General features: G+C 38.4%; 1 protein-coding gene across 1 annotated transcript in view; it reads left to right on the top strand.

The window, feature by feature from the left end:
* Positions 1–17,600, top strand: part of ell (elongation factor RNA polymerase II) — a 34,707-nt gene that overhangs the window by 5,074 nt on the left and 12,033 nt on the right. Inside the window, exons 2-3 of the mRNA XM_084415652.1 lie at positions 10,845–10,889; positions 15,561–15,682. Coding sequence (XP_084271778.1) covers positions 10,845–10,889; positions 15,561–15,682 — 167 coding nt within the window. The remainder of the gene's footprint in view (positions 1–10,844; positions 10,890–15,560; positions 15,683–17,600) is intronic.

The raw sequence follows: 17,600 nt of genomic DNA, 5'->3' as shown, positions 1-17,600 counted from the left end.
TTGTTCAAAAAACGTATTTTTATTTTTTACATTTAACATTATTACTGTTCCTCTCTCCCAGTCTGGCTCGAACACTCCGATTTCGATGAAGCCCCCCCTTCGGAAATACGAAATGTGCTGTGATCGGTTAGCTGGCCCAGTGTGTTGTGATTGGCAGCACTTGGCGCGTGTTCAGGAAATTAGGGGTGCACCGATCCGATATTAGGATCGGATATCGGCCGCGATACTGATCAAATAGCTGGATCGGGGATCGGAAAAAATAACAGATCCACGGGCCGATCCAGGTTTTTTTTTTTTTTTTTTTTTCGTCGTCGCAGCAGAACCTACGTCATTCGTCAGCTTCACGCGTGTCGCATGTTAGAAGCAACATGGAGCGAGCCAGAGGCCGTTTCTCAATACCACTTGTACGCAAACTTCGGACTTGCCAAGTTCGACTCAGGAGAACGAACTCCCGAGGACGAGAGGACGCGAGTCCGGTTATTCTGCAAATGGAACAGCATGCGTTCTTGATCGCGTCACTCAGCTCGCTCTGGCTACTCCGGTAATCTCTTTATGTATATTTTAGCCAAAAATAAAACGAAGTATGTTATACAACACCACTCTGCCTCTTTTCATTTAAAAATTTTTTTAAATCTTAAACATATTAATGGCCACATAAATGTGGTTCAGGCAAACGCGTACATTGATTATCTTTACTGCATATTAACAACACGAAATATAAAACACAACCCTGCTTCTTTTTGTTTTCATTTTTAAAAATATGAAACATAATGATCATTAAAACTGACATTTAAATTTGCCATTGCTGATTAAGTGAGCATTCACAGGTCATGTTTGTGATGGTGGTGTGACACACATTACAATGTTTGATTATTATTATTTGTATGTGTGATCAAGTTGTTGTTCGACCAACTTTTTATTTTTTTATTCTCAGGTTCAGCTGCTATGTTGCATTTTAAATTCCTGTTGCAGGACTTTGCACTTTATATTTTTACATGTTTACAATTTTTGGAAACAGTTTTTTTGTTTCCACCGCTACATTTTAATTTGATTTTTTTTTACATTTATTTAAAGAAGTTTGATTATATTCTATTTTCGATTTGAATGCACAATTGTTTTTTAAATAAATAAGAATACAACACATTACATACATCTGTTATTTTGTCTTTAGTTATGTTTAGTTAGTAAAGTCTGGTGCCTTTAGTCTCTTCACGGAAGGTATAAGGTGGAAGGTATACAGTTTATTATTAATTCAACTATAGTATCGGATCGATATCGGGTATCGACAGATACACAAAGCCCAGGCATCGGTATCGGTATCGGGACTGAAAAAGTCGGATCGGTGCACCCCTACAGGAAATGTCACGCTCCTCCATAACTGCAAGTTCTTCTCTAGTGTAAATTACTTATGGCGTCAATTTCAAACCAGTTCGAGCCAGATTCAGACCCTGACAATGTTAATGATCGTGCAGAACTGATTTCACACACAAAACATGTAAGCACGGATTTCACGTGTTGTTTCAGAGTGGTATGTTTTTGTAATGTTCTTATACATTATAGATGCGATGTTATCCACCATTTAATCGTGATATTTGTCGGAAAACTAAGGTGATACAAACCGTAAAGGATCAAAAAATCTTTTTTTTATGCTCAAACAGCAACATTTCCACTTTTTCAACTTTAGTTTGGTGTAAAGTATAATAGGACCCCTTTAATTCAGACAAATTCTGATCGCAAGGAACCATTTTTCAAACAACCTGCCAGTGATGGCCAGATTGCATCACGTGTGCAGCTTAGTTACCTGTGGAAAAAAGTAGATTGTGTCTGTAGCATCTTATCAATACTGTATAAGGATTAGAGCTGGGCCTACCTCTTTGGTTCTCGATGCTTGATGGAGAGAAAAACAGTGATAATCAGAATGACTTGGCTCTGCAAATAAATGGGTCAGCCATTTTACGGGGCCGCCCTGGCCTGTTGTTTGAATGTCAATAGGGAAATGTGTTGTGGCATCTTGGTTAACTTCATCACACTGTTGCTTTTTCTGTTTGTTGTAACTGAACTTATCCAGCAAAGAGTCGTCGCACAGAAAGCAAAAATAGTTTTCAAAGTCTCTTTAAAATGATAAATCACATGAAAATGTAAGGATGACATAAGGGTTTGGATGACATGAGAGGGACACAGAGCTTAAATTTTCATGTGAACGGTCACTAAGTTATGTCATCATTAGTGATCTGGCGATCATGATTTTTCATGGCCACTTCCGATTTTACAAGCAAATTGTCCGATTCCGATACCAGTTGCCAACAAATTTCTTTTGGAGCGGTTTCTTTGAGTACCGCTGCGCTTATAAACACTGATTGATATATATATATATATATATATATATATATATATATATATATATATATATATATATATATATATTAGGGGTGGCACGGTACATGAAAAAACATCCGAACCGTTCGGTTCGCTTGTCTCGGTTCGGTGCGCGTGTGCGTCGCGCGGTTTGCACGGTTCGACGCATGCGCAATGTAACCTCGTGCCCGTGCTAATACAATGCTAAATCATAAATCAGACATATGTAGAATTACATTACAATGTCCAGCAATCGATTTATATAGTACACTGAGTTTACCTAGACATTTAATGAGATCTACTCCACTATATGTTGTTTTTTTCATGTGAATAAATAGGCTACATAGATCGACTGTTCCACGTAGCCTAATGGTCCAGTGGCAGAACTTGCCAAGCGTATCAAAGGTTCTGAGTTCTAATCTGCGCTCGTATATATTTTTTTCTTTATCAAAACCGATTATGTTTATCAGCGGTTGTATATCAAGCAGGGACCGATTTGTATGAATTTTGTTTTATTATTTAATCGGAACGAGTAGCCTTGAGTCTCCTCAATGGATTGAAGCGCGCGTCCGAGTGATGAATGTGCGGCCGCTGCGGTGTGTGCGCGAGCCACGAGAACACTGTATCAGCACCACTGATCGCAACTGCAACGAGCACTTTGATCACTTGATTAAAAAAACACATTTCAGCGCTAAATTGCTTCTTATTTAACAAACGAATGAAACAAATACTTTGCTAGTTAACTGGAAATGTTTTATTTATTTGTATTGGTACACCCGTGCTGCAAGATAATATCAACCCTGGCAAAAAATGGTGGGGACATGTCCCGCCTATGATGACGAGACACGAGGATAAATTGACAAATAACGGTCCAACACAGCCCACGTAGCTCTACAGATGATGGACCTCCAGGGCCACTGAAAGTTTCCTCAGGGTGACTGCTCACTCATATTACTTCAGAATGGGAAATGAGAAGCTGCGTTTTGCAAACACACCCCATTTATGAAATAAATAAATAAATAATTAGATAATTCAGCTATATATCATATGCTGAAGTAAATTTTTGGAGTGTTAAAGATTAAAAGAAAAAACAACAACATGAACCGTACAGAACCGAAAACCGTGACCCTAAAACCGTGATACGAACCGAACCGTGGGTTTTGTGAACCGTGCCACCCCTAATATATATATATATATATATATATATATATATATATATATATATATATATATATATACTGAGGTAAGAGTAAAAGAAAAGGCCATTGAAACTTTTCTGAAGATAGTCAGTTCCCATCAGAGATACTTTCATGTATAAACCCCCACCCCTAGTTCAATATTTATATTTTTCTTCCTATATCTTGAGCTTGCTGTGCCTGGTACAGTATTTGCTCTGCTGGTGCGTCTGCGTTCTCTTTGCGTCTGTCTTCAGCGTGTCCCATCTCTGGCCTGTGTTAACGTCCTGTTTACAGACTTTGCAATCATTTCAAATGATCGAAATATTGCAATGCGATTTGTCCGGAGTAGAAAAGCTTTTTGAAAACGCTCTCCGAAGTGGATACATTTGAAAACGCTGGTTTCACATTGTAGTGTGGACTCTGAAAACGAAGGTATTTGAAAACGATGACGCATGTTTAGTCATGTGACGCATGTTGTACCAATAGATATTCATGTTTATACCGGTATTATGCCTGTTGTGTGCTATTCACTTTCACACAGTTGCTAAAATGTTACTTTGCACACACATCATATCACAATCCTGCAAAGATGACCGGCATCCTCCGGCAATACATGAGCAGTTGTTTTAGAACATATGGTTACTGCGTGCGACCTGGACGCATCAGTGAATGGTGAGATATTTTGCTAAATAAAATGATCCTGCGAACATTAAACTTTATTTATTTCTCCATCTGTATCTCAGTAAGCTTTTGTGAGGGTTAACACATGTGCAGTAAGGTGAATTTAGCTTTTTTCCGATGTTTCAGTGTAGATGAGAAACTTGTGGAAAACTCCTGAAAATGCTAGTCTGGACGGAGTATCCGGATTAATGTAGATGTAGCCTAAGTCAATTTTTAAGTATGTAAATGTATAAACTAGTGGATGCACCAATTATTATAATTTTTTTTACCAAAACTAAGTTGAAAACTAAGTCATAGTCAACCAGTCATAGTTAAGTTCTTCGGCAACAAGCCGAACACTAGCATTTCAGTTGAACTGCATGAAATACACACTGAAACTCAACGGCAGAGAGATGTTTGGTTTCTTTTTCGGATTAAGTGGTTATCAAGGGCCGAAACCATTGACATCAATATTTTGGCCCACCAAAACTATTTTAGCCAAAATATTAGGCCGAATATTTTCAGTAGCTTAAATACCGGTGCATAGTATAAACAATGATTTTATTTACAAGGTGTTCAGATTAGTCCCTTTGCTATCAAATTGACATGTTGATGGTGAAGAGAATCAAATTGGACTCGATTTGCCATCTAAAGGAAGTTGGAGCCTTGGCACAGAGTCTTAAGGTGTCAATAGTTGAAGTAATTCAGAGGTTGTTCTTGGATCACGGGTTGGCCGTGTATGTGAAGTTCTACATTACGTTTCCTGTAGAGATGTCTTCGGTCAGGAGCCTGCAGAAACCGTCATTAAAGTGACATAATGATCTTGAGAATGTTTATCTACTCCTCCTTCATGGATAAACTACATTACATGGTGGGTGTTTTGCCTCTGCATTTGGTGTCCGGTGTTATCGACCAACGTAATGGCTTAAGTGACACTGGAGGGCAAGCGCAAACAGCAGAGTCTTTACTTTCCTCTTAGTTTGCACTTTTTTTTTGCAGTTCCACAGGTGACTGCCATCGATTTGTTGTCTCTCACGCGATAGCCTTATCTGACTGGTTCCAAGCCTGGTGCTTAAACAAGTTCACAGGTAGTTTAAGAGGAATAGTTCACCCCCAAAATTGAATTTACTCACCCTCATGTTGAGCACCAAGAAACATGTTTATCAAATTATCTGACTTTTAAGCAGTATTGCTAGTAGCTATACACTTTTTTTTTCAGTAGTGTAACTATTATTTTTCTTTAAAAAATCTTTATAAATGTAGCCTTTCCAGTAATGAGAATGTCTGACAGATGGCTTTGGGAAATCTGAATCATTTCATTTAATCAGTTTTAGTGAATCACTGTTCAGATAACTCATTTTAATTGGGTTGTCCAAACATAGATTTTCTGATTCATTCCTCGGTAGAGTTCACTAAAGTCTCCTTGTCATTGTATTTTCTTCATCGCATCATTGTTAAATACTGCTGTTTATTCATAATTTTGGTTCAATGTTTTGAGTTTGCTCATCCTAATAAAGATTGTTTTTTCTAGTAGTAGTATAATGTATTTATAATGACATGTGGCCAAGATGTCATTCTAATAACATGAACTCAGACCAAGCCAGTTTAGTTTTGTCCAAATTTGTGCTACTTGATGAGCCATTCTTCACAGCATTGATCGCAAACCTTGTTGCTCAACCTGACTGCGGTAGGATGGACTGGATTCACGTGGAGGTCAGCCACTGTGTCATGGATATTTAAGGAATGCTGATTCTACACTTTTCAATGCTGAAACTAGGGCCTGGGAAACCAAAATTAGTGCCAAATATGACTCTGAAATGTCAGGCTGTCATGAGACCACTGCACTTTGTGTTGAGGTTCATTTTGACTTTTTTTTTTTATTTTTTTTTTTATGCTGTTAAACCATTTCACTCCTCACTATGATTTAATTTGCATATTGTGGATTAAAGGTCATATTTCAAACCTGAAAATAGATCATGCTCATTAAAAACAAGTTTTTCATTAATTTAGCTGTTATGAGTCCTGGTGTCCTTTGCTGAATCACTTCCACAGCTTTGGGATGCTTGAAACTGATGATTATTTTGTTATGGGGACTGGTATTATAAATCTAGATCTGAGGTAAAAATATAGAAATCTAATTTAGCGATTTGCTGCTTACTACACAGCTATTATTATACTGGTCAACAAATCACTTATGAGTCATGTTCGAGGTCAAAATGTCCATATCTGTGCATATCTAGCGTTGTCCAAAATTGCTCCGCCTAGATCCGTGTTGTGTGATCCGCTGGGGTTCCGACTGTGAGTGTTGGTCCGGAGCCATCCTCTGTCCCAAGGTTAGCTCTGTGGAACGTTCTGGGCTCGTGTCCCAGTGAATAGTGACATGTCAGCAGCCCATTCAAATGAACAGGCTGAGGGTTGCACTCTTTTTAGGGCTGTGGAGAGAGACCGACTCGGGTTGTTGCCTGTATTTATAACGCTTTTGAGATCTGATCGTCATGTTTATCTCTTAAATGTATTTCAATTGATCAAGGAACTAACAGGCCTGGGCAATAAGGAATTATTTTTTTGTGTGTGTGTAGTTCAGACATATTCAGCCTTTTCCCTGACCCCATATTTTATTACAATTTAAAAAAAAATATTGCAAAAATAGTTTAATTAATCAGAAAATAATATGACTGAGATTTTCTGAAAATTATCATTTTAAAAATAAAATAAATTGTGAATAATTTGTATAGACTCCATATTACATTTTTGGCCTGCCATCAACTGACCTGAAATACTGACCTTATTGTTGAGCCCCGAAAGTAATAAACTCTTCAGCCTTCACAACCAGGCCTAATTATCCTCTGTTGCAGTTCATATGAATCTGAATTGACGTATTACATGCATACGACTCGACATTGTCCGTATAGAATATACATTAAGCTAATTTATCCTGTGTCCTGACTTCTATGAATGTACAGATGCCGGTAATTACTCTTGCATTGGATTTTGCCATGCACCGCCTGTGCCTGCAGTGTAATGTCTTCATTACACGTGCATCTCAGTCACAGATGGAATCAAAAGGATGATTTATTCATTTCCTGATGTGACCCAGAACCCCATGGACCGAGCACAGCGCTTCAATGCGTTTGTACAATTTGCCAAACTAGATGAAATGAGCCATGATGACATGCTACTGCAGTCTCACGATTTGAGCTGGGAATGTTTGAGATCGTACTAAAAAAATCTGTACGTTGTCAATATTTTAAATGGGTTTTAGAAAGCCAGATTTGGATGAGTTTGCATTACCTGCTTTGTGACTTCGGCTACCCAAGTCGTCATGTTGACTCTTGGATATTCTCGCAGGGATAAAAAGGTGAAAAGCTTAAGATGAACTGTACAAACACTGATTACACGTTCAGCTGGTGTGAAGGCCTGATACTTAGATGTTACAAAAAAATATTAGTGCAAGTCGCATTGGCCGACGTATAGGACATGCTAAGAACTTGGGCTGCACTATTCGAGGGGAAAATTGAAGTTGAGTATTTATTTTAAATTGAGATCTGCAATGCAATTTTCTTTGAGCTCCAGGTTTGCTGTACTTGTTTGTAGGGCTGTAGCCTGGGTTCCCCCATGCTGCCTTGCACGCAGCGCGATTTTTATTCACGCTGCTAGGCAGCCTGGATTCCATGGACCAGTTTTTCGCCTCAGCGAGGGGACCAATCACAGAACGGGAGGGAGCTAGCCTGGGTTTCCCCATGCTGCCTTGCGCCATATATACCTTCTACAAGGCTTGGCACGATAGTCGGTGTTACACGGTGTTCAGTCGCAACACCGGTTTCATCACCGCAAAAAAATCTGTATCCGTATTTTCTGTCACCAGTTGACTAGCGTTGTATGATCACGCTCAACCATTCAAGCGCGATAAAAAAACAAGAGACCGCGCTGTGGAAGTCCTGCCTATTACACACACGGAAAAGACAGTATGGAGTTCTCTTTTCGGCCTTGAACAAAACATAACACACACAAATTATGCCAAAATGTCCGTTTTGTTGTTGCGTTTTTCATGAATAATAACGAACCCACCATTCAAAACACTGTGGTTGAATCCGAAATCGCGCCCTATACCCTCAAATCGGGCGTTATTGTTCTCAATCTCAAGCAGTGAAAAATAGAGGACACTGACAACGCGCTGAAATACAGGACCGAGCAGGTAATATTTAATATGAAACAAAGTCTCAACTTTCAAATTTGGTCAGTCAAACAAAAATAAAATAGGCCTACCGTTTTTTGGCTCTTTAATGTGTCGTGACACATTGCCTCAGTTAAAGCCAAGTTCAAATCCACCGAAGTTAATCAATAACTCTTCTGACTGCTTTGTCGCACAAAAATGGTGGAATTTGATTGGTCAATCAAACTCAATACGAATGATGAATTGACGCCATGTAAAAAAAAAAAATTACGTCACTCTAACACCCCCCACCCCCACGATGAAACCGGTAATACCGGTGTTGTCACAATTCGATTAACCGGTGGGAGAATATTATCACCGTCACATCTCTACCTTCTACCCTCATGTTTGTCTTGCACAAACGGCAATAGTCGCTGAACGCCATCGTGTACACACAAATCTCTGACCCATCGTCTTCCTCGTCGAATTTCTGTCGCTCTACATACGTCATCTGGTATAATTGAAACGATTGGCTATGAGCTACGTACAGGCGCCTTTGATAGACATTCGTAGCGCCCAATAAACGGCTCTGGGCATTCGTAAACCACGCCTCAAATACGAGAAAATGAACGTGGTTCCCAGACCACGTCTCAATGAGACGAGGTCTGACGTTAGCCAGGCTAGTAGGGCTGCACAGTTTGGCCAAAAATTGTTTATATATCAATATGACTATAAAATAATAATAGTTTACATAATTATACTAACGTTCTAATTATGTCTTCATTTCAAACATTAATCTTTCATTTTCATTTTAAATGTTCTTTTTACAACTGCAAGGTTATGGGCCGTTCACACAGAACTCAATTTTCTGTTTCACTGCGCTACTTTTCCAAGTAAACATGCGCTAGACGAATGTCTTTAACAATTAAGTTTGTGTGTAATATCCTTTGCTGTCTTGACGCGGCGTTCTAAAAACGTGCCGCTCAAGTTAAAAAGTTGTTTTGTTTTTTCTTGTCTCTTTCATCCATTGACCTGCATTGATTAATCGTTTGACCCTAGCATGAACTGTTGCTCAATGGTCCATTCTACCTTTCAGGTCAACTACTGTCGAGAAAACTAAACCTTTTGAGCTAACACTAAACCCTGATTATCAGTAGTAGTGATGATAGATTAACAAACGCAAATAAATGTGTGGAATCTGATTGGCTACCTGATTTTTGTCATTATAACAAGGCTAACATCTTTACTATCACTCCAAAACACCTAGTTCTCTTTACTGGTATAATCTTTAGTTTCCCTTTTTTCTCCTCAACGGTATTATCTGAGGAAGGAAGTGCGACATGTTTTGTTTACACTCAGTGGTTTGAGAAACGCTTCCTTCCAAGAAACGAGCCCACAGTGACTGGTGCGACTAACCAGACAAGATGTTCTCAGACTCCTATATCGCGCTTTTTGCGGAATTCGGTCTGAATCGCCCAGCGAGACGTTTCCAGCTCATCTACCTCGCTAATTAGCACCAAAGCACCTTGTTTGAGATTCAGCCATTTGATTGGCTGATTGAATGGTCCAGAACAATTGGCCTTTTCCAGCTCCAACATTAGCGTTATAAGTGCTCGCGTTCAGATTGTTCTGTCAGCCCCAGATGAATCTAGTGCGTTTACTGAAATTGCTTTGTTGATGAATACTCGTCTATAAAAGATGCGTTATTTAGTATGAAGTGGGTCGTAGGTGGCATGATTGCTTTAGACAATGATGGCCGGAGCTGAACCCTTCATATTCAAGTTGTCTGCGCTACTCAAGGCCATGTAGCCGATGTAGTTCGCTCCACTACGCAATTACTCCAGAACGCTCTATATAAATGTCATAAACAACTAGCCTTTACTGAGTGCCATGGGTTTGATCTGATGACATTGTGGGTATTTCTTTCTTTTTTTCTTTTCATTTTCTTGGCACATGCTCCAGTCTTTTGAGTGCCTGCTGAAACTCTGCTCTTGCCCGGGCTAAAGCTCTTTATATTGGGAAACAAACCACATGGCTCAAGCGAGGAATTACTTGTAAAGCGTCCTCTTATTGCACTTGCACGTCCTGTATTTGAAATCTGAAATACCAGACGTGGTTTCGGGAGTGTATTATGGAGCACTTTGTAGAGCTTTTCTAGTGTTGATCAAACAGTCTGCATGTTTATTGGTGTTTGATTCCTTCTTGAAGTATCTGTGAGCATCTTGTAAATTTAAACTCTGCTTTGAGTAATGGAAAAGCCAGTGCCTGTCAGCTTAAAATGAATAAAACATATCTGGTTATGATTCCTCATTTTATAATTTCAAAACCATCAGCATAAAACTATGAAATATGTATATAATATTTTATTACTATAAATGTATATGTATATATGTGGTATATAAATAATGTGATCACAATATAATTATATACACACACTTTATAATTATATATTTGACTTTGATTTCTCATATGAATAATTTATCTTGTTTGTTTTGCAGGGCCTGACTGCTAAACCACTAATAGGATTCACAGGAAACCAAGGGGTGAGTATGCACAAAATGTTCGACCTCTTGTTTGGGGCCATAAACCACTTGAAACATTGATTGTCATGTTCCATCATGGAGCCACAGACCTTGTATGAACCTGGGATTCTCCCCAGTTAATGTGAAGTTTCCTGGTTGTGTAGGTAATACGGAAGCAGTGAGACTCTGTGTAGCTGGAAGTCATCACATCGCAGAAACCACAGTATCCTCTGCTGACTGTTGCAAAATCAGCGGTGAATCCATGCTAAGTCATAGACAGCCATTGGTGTAGATCTCTGACTCTTCAAAACTGACAGTGGTCGGGACCCGTTTTTCTCAGACATATACTGTACAGGAAGTGGTTGACGACAAATGAATCCCCCCTCTTCTGTTATCAAAACCCACTTCGTGATTTTTGTACACCTTGTTTTTTTTTCATGCGCTCTAGCTCAACCCAGACCTGACAGCAAATGGCCCAGTAAATGTTCATGTTGCTGTTATCTACATATGTTGAAGAATGTGGTTTGTCTGCCTCGCACTGATTTCAGAAGGAAATCAAAATTGACCCCATTTACTTTGTTAGTGCACGTTACTAGTCTTGTGGTGAACTATTCATCTCTGCTTATCAAGTTGATTCACAATTTGAACAAAGTCTGAAAATGTACTTCCCCTCTAGAATGGCCTTTCTTGTCAGTCTGCTGCGAGCTTTGACAATGACCTGAATGGAACGCCCTCTTTTCTAGATCAATCAATTCCCAGCAGGACAAGACAAGCCACGCCCTCTATTTTTTTCATTTAATATTCAGTTTCACTCAGAAAAATGTCACAGTACTAAAGTAAAGTTGGTCGCAACGTCCGAATCACGGTGACTTTAAACTGAAATAGTCTTATGTAAACATGCCAGAAACATGACTGCTTCTGACCTAATGATAAAACTTGCAACAATTGGTGTTTAAGGCGTATGTTTCCCAGACATTTAGCCAATAAACGGACAAATTTACTCAACCTCATGTCTTTCGAAACCGATATTACTTTATTTCTTCAGTGGGACACACACGGAGAAGTTTAGTAGAATCTACAGGCTGCTTGTTTCCATAATTCTGGCCAATACCAAAAAAAAAATCAATATACATCAATATACATAAAACTGTTAAATACCAGAAAATTGGTGACCAATGATTATCAGAAATGTATTTTATTATTATTATTATTATTATTAAAATAAATAGTGGTTTTGTGTATTAAAATTATTGGCTTATTGCCCAGGATTTTGGTGCGTCACTACACTCATTACAGGAAACGCACCATAAAAATGACACGTAGTGACACATGATATCGCTAATAGTTATTGGCCATTATTATTATGATTAATAATAATATTAATATATATTTAGTTTGTTATAAGACAATAATATAGATATTAACTTCTTAATAACAAGTTCTTTAATGTTGTGTTTTGCACCATTGCTTTGGCAAAGTATTTGTCAAAAGAGCTGAAATCGCAATATTTCTTCATCCCCTTCTCAAATGAAGGCTGTGACCGTATTCTGTTCGCGCTGCACATTTCAAAGAGGCGCGCACTTTACTCGCACAATCAGCTCGTGAGCCGGTGTTTTCCGTGTCTCAGAACGGCTCAGTTCAGAGTGAATCAATGTGCTGTGAGTTTAGCGTGCATTTGGGATCGTGGCGCGCACCAGTTATGCATTATTATATAATGTGATGCTATATCACAACTAAAAAGAGGGTTGAGTCCCCTTTTAAAGTTCAGGTACAAGTCAATTCACACTTTTTTTTTTTTTCATTGTTCAATTTGCACACTGAACATGGGTTGGAGCTTTCGTGCACCAGATAAATTTAAAATTAAAATGTACAGAGTTTTCTGCCATACCACGGTACGGTTTTATTACTGTCAGTTGTCAAAGATGCTTGCTTTTCTGGGATGTGTAGTGGTTTGTCTATAAATCATCAGTAGGATTTCACTTCGTGGTGTATTTACTGACTCATCAGGAACTGCATGTTCACACTCCACCGCGGTTCACTGCGTCACAAGTTTACTTGTCGAATTAAAGCTGTATCAGAGCTTTTAGTGGCATAATATGAGCAGGCAAGACCGCGTGAGAAACCTTGAAATGCTATGTGGATGCAGCGAACCAGAAAGGATGGAGAGGCGGCCAGTCGCACATGTTCCTCGACCCAATGCGTTTATCTCGCAGGCCCATCAGCCTTGCGTTGGTAACCAATTGGTTGGGTTGAAATTAGCAAAGGGCAGGTGCATCCATGAGCTTTACGTGGACAGCCCGGTCTTTATGAATGAGCGAGCCAAAGTTCTTGTCCAGGAATGAACAGCATCCTGTCAGAGGAGCAGAGGTGCCGCCACATAGCCGTAAGAAGAAGCTTTGTTCCTGGTTTGGACCAGAGTTGAGACCTGGGGAAACTCCAGTAACATCATGCTCTTTCACTGCTTGTGATGAGTTGATTCATAACCTTTTGGGAGGGTTTTTTTTTTTTCCAGAAGGCTCAGTGGTTTGTACAGCATTTTGCAATGGTTAAAGCATTAAATTGATCCAAAGTGACAGTAAAGATGTTTATAATTGTACAAAAGATTTTTGTTTTATATAATTGCTGTTCTTTTGAACTTTTCTCAAAAATATTAACTGTTTTCAACACTGATAAGAAGAAATGTGCGGATGAGAAAAGGATTTCTGAAGGATCATGTGACACTGAAGTCTGGAGTAATGATGCTGAAAATTCAGCTTTGCATCACAGGAATAAATTACATTATAAAATATTACAATTTAAAATAACTTTTCAATAAGGTGATTGCACTGACTGTTACTTGTTAGATTTTGTTCTTTGAAGCGCATCATGTTTTTGGCCTGTGACGCAAGCTCTTCCTTTGAGAGCGTTTCCTCTCTGTGGTTTTTCTTTTTTCTTTTTTTCTTCTCAGTCAGTGACAGCGCAGCGCATCTAGAAAGTGAGGTTAGCAGCTGCGTCATAATTTCTGAATGAAGAAACTATGAATTGCAATTCGTATTTCTTAAAGCGTATTAAAACTGCAACGTCTCAGCCAAGGCATATAATAAAACACAACAAAATAAGAGTCGTAACTGCTAATGTAAATCCACAGCTTTTATTGCGACACCACTGAGTGATTGTAAGTGGCAGCAGAGCTTATGGACCCGCCGTCTTTGCTTGTTGAATATCTCATGTGGGAGTGTGAAAAATGGCGTGTGAGCCAGCGAAGTAAAGCGTTGAGCCGAGGGAGCACTCGGGCTGGTGGTGTGAGCCTCGGACAACTGGCTGTTATTTGTAGTCGGCCACCTGCAGGCCACACACGGGTGAGGAACGCTGGGTAAACAGAGCCAGTGCTCAGCGCATGTTGTCGGGTTACTGCTCACTGGGCCTCCGCGGGAAAAAGTTATATTTTAACACTTAATGTATAGCATAGTCTACATAGTCATTATATTTGTTTTTATAGCCTTTATATTCACTGTAAAAAGTGAACAGTTGGATCAACTTAAAAAAATGACTTCAATTGGTAACACCTAAAGAAATTAAGTTTTCTCAACTTAAATTATCACGTTTTTCACGATAAAACGTGATAATTTAAGTTGAGAACTTAATTTCTTTAGGTGTTACCAATTGAAGTAATTTTAAGTTGATCCAACTGTTCACTTTTTACAGTGTTGTACATTGTGTGGAGGACAGCATTGGGCAGGATGGGCAGGATGTGCAGTAACAGTTTTTAATATAATGGATTCAAAAATGTTTAATTTATCTAATTCATTAATTGAAGAAATAATTAACAGATTAATCAATAATGAAAAAAGTTAATTATATAACCTACTATTTATTTTATTGATAAAACAAATTAATGTATAAACTAATACTCATATCTATACTTTTTATAAATATTTTAATTGTAGTGTTTTTGTAGAATTAAGTCATTTATTTAAATTGTGTGTAATTGTTAGTTATTTAAATAAGTAAATTATAACTCCCCCCATATTAAAGGTATACTTTTGCTATTTCGAATTCCTTAAACTCGCGTGAATAATGTCAATGTGCGCGTGTATCTCTGTGGATGAGATCACAGTTCTCTTGTTGAGAGAGAAATTAAAAAATAAAATACGAGTAGGAACAGGGCAGGTAGAGTTGCCACTCGCACAAGACGAATCTCAGGAAATTGCTGTGAAATGATTGGCCATGCTCTGCAGCCGTGCATCTGTGCTCGACAGCTGCTGCTCAGTTGATGGGTGTAATTTGGCCGAAGACACGTTTGTTTGCTGGCTTCTCAGGTGTGCTGCTGAAACACCTGTGTGACGGCTGCTGGTCGGCATGGTTGCACATTAAGGAGATTACAGAAGGGCCCCTTAGGGCCACAAACCACAGTTGTTTTAAAAGAGGTTAAGTGCAAATCTTGCGACGTGACTGGCTTATGGTTTCCCGAGCACAGCGTTGTCGATTATTTTCATTATCGATAATCAATTTTATCGATTTAGTTGTTGCAGCCCTAATTCATTCATATTTATATTTTGTTTATTCATTTATTTTTGAAAATAGAACTTGAACCTTTTTATAGAAGTAAATCTGTGTAATCCATTTTGTACCAGCCAGCTGCTTTTAAACAGGGTTTTCTCTCTCGTCTGTCTCAGTGCTTATGTTGGCTGCTCTTCTCCTCTGTGTCAACAGAAAATCTCAATACCGCAGTCAGAGAATCCAAATGAGCTGCGAACGTTTACGTTCTACCTGTCCAACGTGGGGAAGGACAACCCCCAGGGCAGCTTCGACTGCATTCAGCAGTATATCACAAGGTAAGAAAGAAAATAAACCACATCTTTTATTCAGACAGATTCATGCCATCTCAAGGTAGTGTCACGATTTCTGATGTACAAGTACGTTTGTCTTTTTGAAGGGAAACAGAAAACCATGAAAACAGTTGATTTGATTCCTTCAGACAACGTCAAAAAACTTGCATCCATGGCATCGTTACGAGCGCCATCTGTTCCTTTCTGTGTTCTCGCTACTGTTCAGCTCTGGATGAACACCAGAACAGAGAGAATAAATTGAATTTGGCCAATTGTCCAACCAAATGAGGAGGAAACTGGGAATGCATACTGTTGCTGCTGTTAATGTCCTCCCATGTTCGCAATAAGATCAAAGGGTCAGCTGAAGTTCAGGCGTTACATGTTGCGTGAGTTTCTCTTTCTACAACAAAAGGCTTTCTAAGCCATTTGTGTGAATGGACTTCTCATACAGTTAGTCCAGCTTTTCACCATCTTCAGCCAGTTGCACCACATAATTAGCTAATTTGTCATTTTAGCTGTAGCTTTCGTTCAATGAAAGTAAATGACAAAGACCTTGAATTCGGGATCACCCTTTTAGGGTTCTTATCCGCTTGTTAAATCATGATGTAAGGAATGCTCATTCCAGGTCCAAGCCTCGTTTGCTCGTTTCACTTGAGAATACGATCTCAGAAGCTGTTTATGAGCACTATGTATTCATAATACACATTTAAGCTAAGCATTTAAAACGTACGGTGTACACTACAGTCTCAGTGCTCTCAGAGTCCCAGACATGATTTATAAAAGATGAATCACTGTCTGGCCATCTTGGATTTCATTATGAAGATAAAGATTAGGATTATAATTTTTCGGTAGTATTACATCACATCGTGAGTGTACATTAGCTTCGCTTGTTGTTTTGGGGCGTGTGGTAGAGCGTTTTGGACCCGGAAGCAGTGACGCGTGGTGTCAGACTTAACAAGCGGATGCTCTCAGCCTAGATCTTCAACCACTAGATCACATGACTCCTGTGTCAAGTGCCAGTTTGGTATGGTTTGTTAGGTTGGCACTACTTTTTTTTTTTTTTTTTTTTTTTTTTTTTTTTAATATATTTTTATGTTTATTTTTTCTTCTTTTTTTGTACATTTATTAAATTATAAATTCTAAAAATATACACTACTGTCCCAAATTTTGGGGTCAGTAATATTTTTGTTTTTGAAAGAAGCCAAAGAAGCACCAAGGCTGCATTTTAGTAAAAAAATACAGTAAAAACAGTGTGAAATTATTATAACTTTAATATATTAAATGTAATTTACTCCTATGATACAAAGCTGAATTTTCAGCATCCTTAATGTTAAAAATAGCTGTGCTGCTTATTGCTTAATATTTTTGTGGAAGCGTGATGAATGGAAAGATAAATAGATAATTTTTATCTGTTCATCTTAAATTATCAATTTTTGTGTCTTTTGATCAATTTAATGCATTCTTTTTGAATAAAGTGTTAATTTATTTTATTAAAAATCTTACTAACCACACACAGTAGTGTCGTTTTTCCATAATTTATACTTACAATTATTTTTATGCATATTAAATATTTTAAATGAAATAAAAAAAACTGAATTTTAATTTCGTTAAATATTAACCCTAAAAAAAAAAGTCAGAGATAAACTTGCTCTAATCTAGTCAGCCCTACTAACATTGTCAGTGCACTATAAACCCTCTACATGAAGTTCTCTAAATTTATCTGTAGCATCAGCCATCAAAGCATCGCTTTCGCAACAAATTCACTTGCTTCATCAAAATGTTTCAAGACCATTACTGTCAGACTTCTAGTTGTCTGCTGAGAACTGTTATGCATATTCAGTGACTTTAGCAGCTTATTTTTACAGGGCTTCCTTCCGACTACTTTCGAAAACCTGCCAACTTGCTGTTTTGCACAGGCATAGTG

Source organism: Rutilus rutilus, assembly GCF_951802725.1.
Source record: "Rutilus rutilus genome assembly, chromosome: 8".
NCBI classification, from domain to species: Eukaryota; Metazoa; Chordata; class Actinopteri; order Cypriniformes; family Leuciscidae; genus Rutilus; species Rutilus rutilus.
Note: the sequence above shows the minus strand (reverse complement) of the source record. Positions and strands in the feature narration are given on the sequence as shown.